This window comes from Amphibalanus amphitrite, unplaced genomic scaffold, assembly GCF_019059575.1.
Source record: "Amphibalanus amphitrite isolate SeventyFive unplaced genomic scaffold, NRLGWU_Aamphi_draft 002202F_arrow, whole genome shotgun sequence".
Classification (NCBI taxonomy): domain Eukaryota; kingdom Metazoa; phylum Arthropoda; class Thecostraca; order Balanomorpha; family Balanidae; genus Amphibalanus; species Amphibalanus amphitrite.
The window spans coordinates 1-5,880 of NW_024883693.1; the positions used below are offsets into that span (position 1 = coordinate 1).

The 5,880-nt window shown below is 47.5% G+C and overlaps 1 protein-coding gene across 1 annotated transcript; it reads right to left on the reverse strand.

Moving 5' to 3' along the window:
- Positions 1-941: 941 nt before the first annotated feature.
- Positions 942-3,387, reverse strand: LOC122376584 (basic proline-rich protein-like). The gene is made up of 2 exons (XM_043356471.1): positions 3,280-3,387; positions 942-3,002 (listed from the first exon to the last, which is right to left on the reverse strand). The coding sequence occupies exons 1-2, from the start codon at positions 3,385-3,387 to the stop codon at positions 1,752-1,754; spliced, it is 1,359 nt and encodes a 452-aa protein (XP_043212406.1). The 3' UTR covers positions 942-1,751.
- Between the last annotated feature and the right edge of the window lie 2,493 nt (positions 3,388-5,880).

A 5,880-nucleotide genomic window follows, 5' to 3' on the forward strand; every position in this document is an offset into this window, starting at 1 on the left:
CCCGAAACGTTTTAAAGGGAGAATCACCATCTTTGAAACCCGTTCATCTCCTTTTGAATTTGGTAGATTTCATCGCACTTCTACCACTTTTGCTGCAGACTCTAATAAATTTCTCGAACTGTTGACACAATTTTCCCGGGCGCCGACAAACTACAAAACACCTTCGAATATTTGACACCACTCCTGCGGGCAACTGACACACTGACGCAATCCTTCAGGGAGCCGACTCAAAGACAACACAAACATACTGACACACACAGACATACTGACCCAACAGACACACTGACACCACCCACATCCTTCCGACGTTGACAGCATCACAACTCCACCTAACACTGACACAATGTGACACATGCTTCACCACAGACACTATCACCCTCACCACTTACACCACTGAGAGCACCAGAGGTCAGACATCACCACAGGGACTCGCACCAGGGTTCACGAGGTCAGGCACAAACCCCACAGTCAGACGGTGTCTGCGCCGCCGGAGCGGCTGGTGGGTCGCTCATACGGCTTCGTTAGTCGCTTCCTGCCCTGGCTAGGGGTGTCGAATTGGCCCGGAGAGGCAATACGGAGAACAGGGACATACTTTGCAGTTTTAATGTTTTACTGGTTTGTGCGGGTTGGGTTTTGTTCGTGCTACAAATTCGGGAAGGTTTAACATTTTGCTTCTGCAGCATCTCCATGGTAATACGAGTGTAAAGATTTAAAAACAGAGTGGAATCCGGATGAGCTAAATCCATTAGATTTAACCTCGTGGACATGTGCCGACAATTGGCAGCTACATTCAAAGACGCATGCCATTTTGGCGTGGACCATAGAAACAAAATCCGATGACCGATGCCTACTCAGCTTCACCATTTACCGGTTGAAACTGCATCAATGAGAACCATCAGTCTCCACTTTTCCACGACTAAAGATCAAGACCAACCCTCGTTACCATTACCATTTCCCCGTCGTTAAGAGGCCATCCTGACTTGTTGCCGCGTCTAACAGTGTCGCCCAGACAACCATCAGCCCACCCACTTCCATCTACATTCTGTTCTATCGACCGGGCCCGTCATGTGCCACGGGCAGCCACTGCGGCCGCCTCATAATGTCCACGGCGAGTGTAGGCGCCGCTGCCAGGCGACAATACAGACCACTGCATTTAGACCGCGACGTAGTTATTTCTGCTTTATGAAACGCTCGAGCTGGGTGGACAAAGATGGTGGGATGTTTGAAATATGTGACAAAACGGTTGGTTCGAGATGGCTCAAAATCGGATGTTCTAACTTCTAAACCGAAATATTTTCCCAAGTAAATATTTGACTTTCCATTTGGTGTCTTCAAATGTCACTCGCTGCCAGGACCGGGGATACCAAAAACATTATAACCTTTTGCTACTGACAAATAGCTATTACGTTCGCACCGAACAAATAGGTACCCAAAATGGATACCCCACAGCTAGCCTGCAAGCATCTGTCGTTCCGTACGATTCAAACGGTTCACAACTGCCGTGATACCAACATAAATAGCAGAACTCTTAGCATTCATACCAGAGCGCAGGTAGATTCTCCCGAGACGAGTACCTCATTCACACCTTTCACATTCATTCCCCTATTCAATCCCAGCATATCATCCACTTTCGTTCATCCTCTGTTCAATAGCCACCTCCCCTCCCTCTATCCCGTGTGAGTCATTCACCTCTCCCTCCAGCTACCGTGCTTCCCTCCCTATCTTATGCCCTGACCACCCTCCCAGTTTCTCTACTCACCGTTGTGCGTCGGCTCGGCCTCCCCGTTCATCTGCAAGTGCGCCACACCGGCCGTCACAGCCTCCACCTGTGACCCGTCGTCGTCCCCTCCACCGAAAAACACCCCCACAGTGCCCAGATCCTCCTCCGCTCCCGCTGAGGGAGTCGGCTGGGCGGCGGCGGCAGGGGACGGACCGGGCTCGTCACCCCAGCCCCAACCGTCGCTAGAGTACGGGTCTTCGGTCGGAGGCGCCGGGTGAGGTCCCAGGGGACCGGGCGGACCAGGCGGACCAGCGTGTGGTCCTGTTGGTCCCTGATGCGGCCCCGACTGTCCAGGATGCTGTCCCGGCGCTCCGAGCTGCTGCCCCGCGCCAGGACCGGCAGCGGGCGGGGGTAGCGGCTCTTGTTGCGCCTCAGCAGCATTGTAAGCCGGCTGCTCGCCCCACCCGCTGTCCCATCCCCAGTCACCACCGTTCTGCGCACCGTAACCTCCGTACTCTCCCGCGGGAGGCGCGTCCAGATTCGTTGAGTAAGGCTCGCCCGGGGCACCGCCAGCCGGAGGGTATCCCTCTCCGGCCGGGGGGAGATAGCCGTGACTGTTCGGCGGGTACTGTTCCGCTCCCGTGTACCCCTCGTTGGAGTAGGGTTCCGCCGCAACACTGGCCGGCGGGTAGCTCGACTGATCAGGGGCGTGTCCCGTCTGAGCGCCAAACTGATCACCAGTCACATCGTGCGCGGTGTACGGCGTATGCGGCGCTCCCGGGTACCTATCCGGCGCTGCCTGCGGCGGCGGATGTGACACATGCGCCGCGTTCGCCGGCGGCGGGGCGCCAGGGAAGGTGCCCGGCGGCTGACCGGGCGCGGAGTAAGGCACCTCGGGCGGGTAGCTGGCCGGCGGCGGTGGGTAGCCGGTCCGGGCGGCGTTGGCCGGTGGACCACTAGCTCGGGCCATGTTGGCGGGGGGTCTGCTGGCCGCCGGGTGGGCCGGGAAGGGCTCCGCGCCGGCCGTCGGATGAGCGCCCACAGAGGCCGCTCCCGCCGGCGGGGGGTAGTTCATACTCGGCTGGTGTGGCGCCGGTGGCGGGTCCGGCACCGCCGACTGGTGGCTGGGAGGGAAGCCAGGGCCGGAGCTCGCGGGAGGGGCGTATCCGGCCGACGCAGGCGGAAAGTGCTGCGGGGGAGCGTGGCTGGTGGGAGGCGCGGACACTGGAGTGACGGGCGCAGCGTCCCAGCCGGTGGAATTCCAATCCCACTGGCTCTCCCCCTGTAACAAACACACATCCATTAGTGACTGACATAGACATTCTGTTCTCAAACGAAACAATTCAATAGCAGAGATATTAGCATACACACTTAATGTGAATAAAATGGTTGTCAAGTGCTGTAATGTAAAATAAAATAGGATTCACTTGCTGCGAAACCAAATTCCCTATGCAACATTGCTAGACTGAAGGTAACCCTGCCCAAACAACCAATGTATTTTTATGGTGAACAAACACATATTAGGATAAATCATAGCTGTGAACAATAGCAGAACTTACATGCTGAGCTGATGCACTATCTGGTGTGAACACCTTCACATTCTGGGCTCCCGCATCCCACACTGGTGATGGCTTATCTGAAAAATAAATGAAGCTCACTAAGAACATGTTTCAATGCATAAGTTGCAGATCAAGTCACCTTCCACCAAGCCCCATTGCATTTCTAACATCACAAGTTTTAAGCTTCATCCTAATAGCCAGTGAGAAACCAACCAGGCAGGCAAATAGATCAACTGAATTCTAAACTCTGATGTGCGACACTTCTCAAACCAAAGTAAATGCAAATTCTCATGAATACCTATTTGGTAGCTACTTACTTCTGATAGGCATTCGGTTGTGCCCATGCTGTCCAGTGTTTCTGTACATGTCAGGCTATCTGAAATAAAAAGTAACAATAAATAAAACATCATAGTAGAACAATAATGAGACCATGACCAAATATCCAACAGGAATACCTATCAAACTTCTCTTATCCCAGGCCTGGCCATTATGAATTAATGTTGTATCCATAAGAGTTCAGTTATGGATTCATCAGATACATGCATCAACAAAAACATTATATATAAATTAGAAAGCACAACTTAACCCCAGTAAACTTTTATCCTTTTTAGTATCACCAGCATATTATTCAGATTCTTCCAATGCAATGTACCAACATAGGTAGGTGCTGGTAGGTACCTAAGTATCATTATAACACACATGACAGGAATAGCATGAGACATAATGCAAAAGTTTGAATGAAAATGTAGGAGCAATTGCAACTTATTCATTAAGCCAATACTTTTTATCAAAATGTTAGACTAGGTATTGCATACACTCAGCTTAACCGTGCGAATTGTGAGATGCCGGTAAAATTTCTACCCATTACTCCTGCTTGTTTTCTTGTGAACCGGAAATGGAATACTAAGATATTGGTTAGGTACTTGCTAGCATGAGCAGATTCAATGATTCCTTGATTTTGTAACTTAAATTATGAGTGAGCTGCACAACGATCATGCAAAGCCACAAGAAAGTGTGGTAGGTAGGTACCTATCAGCACACTGATAGGCAATACTGCAACACCCGAGTAAAAAAAAAAAACTGAAAGACCACAAGGTAAGCATGCATTTTTGACAACAATAGTAAATGAAGTTTTGAATAAGCCTACAACTACAAAGCATTTTACACAAAAATATAGGTAGGATTGAAACGAAACATGTAGGTATCTGGAAGTGTTTATAATCGGAATGGGCCAAGCAGCTTGACCAAACAATTACTTTTTGAACCTTAAGAAACGAAGACTCGAGCTCACCTCATTGACGAGAAGAAACGCCAGACAGGTCTACAGATTCAACGACCTCATCAATTACTTTAATTACACCATATGGTTCACAAATATGATAATCCTGTGTAAATTCTCTACAGACTACAACACCGGTCACCGGTACATAAACGGCGCGCTGAGACAATTGACGAGGCGAAATGTGGGACAATACTTATTTTATTCAGCGACCATTTGTACTTTGAAAGAAAAAATCCTATCAAATATGAAAACACGTAACATAGGCAACCTTACTTCATTTCTTATATGCGAATAAATTCTTCTTGGAAGCATAGTCAGTTACAAATAAAAAAGAAAAATTAGAGCGCCTGAAATCGAAACCAGTTGGACTTCAAATTCACTTTAAAGGAAATAGTTCACTTTCACGAAATTATTTTTATTGCAATAGATTTGTGATTTTTATGTTCAAAATGATCAGCAAAGAAAATAAAACCTTTTTACAACAAAAGATTATTTTCTATATTTTTGATATAGGAAGAACTTTTCAGTTTCTGTAAGGCACACGCGATCCAGTATGAAAAGAGCATGGGTCCCGAAAATTCTTCAGAAACTAGAAAAATTATCGCGGCCACCGGCATTTGGGCGATCTGCTCGTGCTTTTGTTACTGGAGCGCCCTTTGCGCCTCACTGGAGCGAATTTCTCTAGAGTTCTCGTAGATAATTGCTCTAGTTTCTGAATAATTTTCGGGACCCATGCTCGTTTCATACTGGATGCGAATATATGCAAGGCACACATCCTCAACGCAAGACACATTTTTCGGGACGAGAAATAGAATATCTTTGCCTAGGGTGATCGTTGGGCTGTAAAAGCTCCCGATTTATGCTTGTCTCAGCCCAAGCTACGGAACTGCTATTCCAGTTCAAAACCCATGTTAAAATGTGAACTATTTCCTTTAAAGGAAAAAGATGAAACAAATCACACAAATATCAATCAAGATGCATTTCAGCAGCTATTTGCGACATGCCTTTATTTTTTGTATTTCTTACACAACCAAAAAAAAAAATCAATTCTCAACGATCTGCTATCAATAACAAGTACTAAAATATGACCATCTCTAATTTGGAACCTTTTAAACTGTTTTCGTAATTTGTTGTTTATTTAAATTCATCCAAAAATGCTTGATAGGCTTGAAACAATTACAACGAACCTAAAAAATAAAATCATATTTAAGAAATTAACAGTCTTAAAGGATAGGTGAAGAATATCACATTTATAAATACAATCCATAAAGCCACATCAGCTGAAATCACGTAAATGAATCTACTGCTATTTGGCGCGT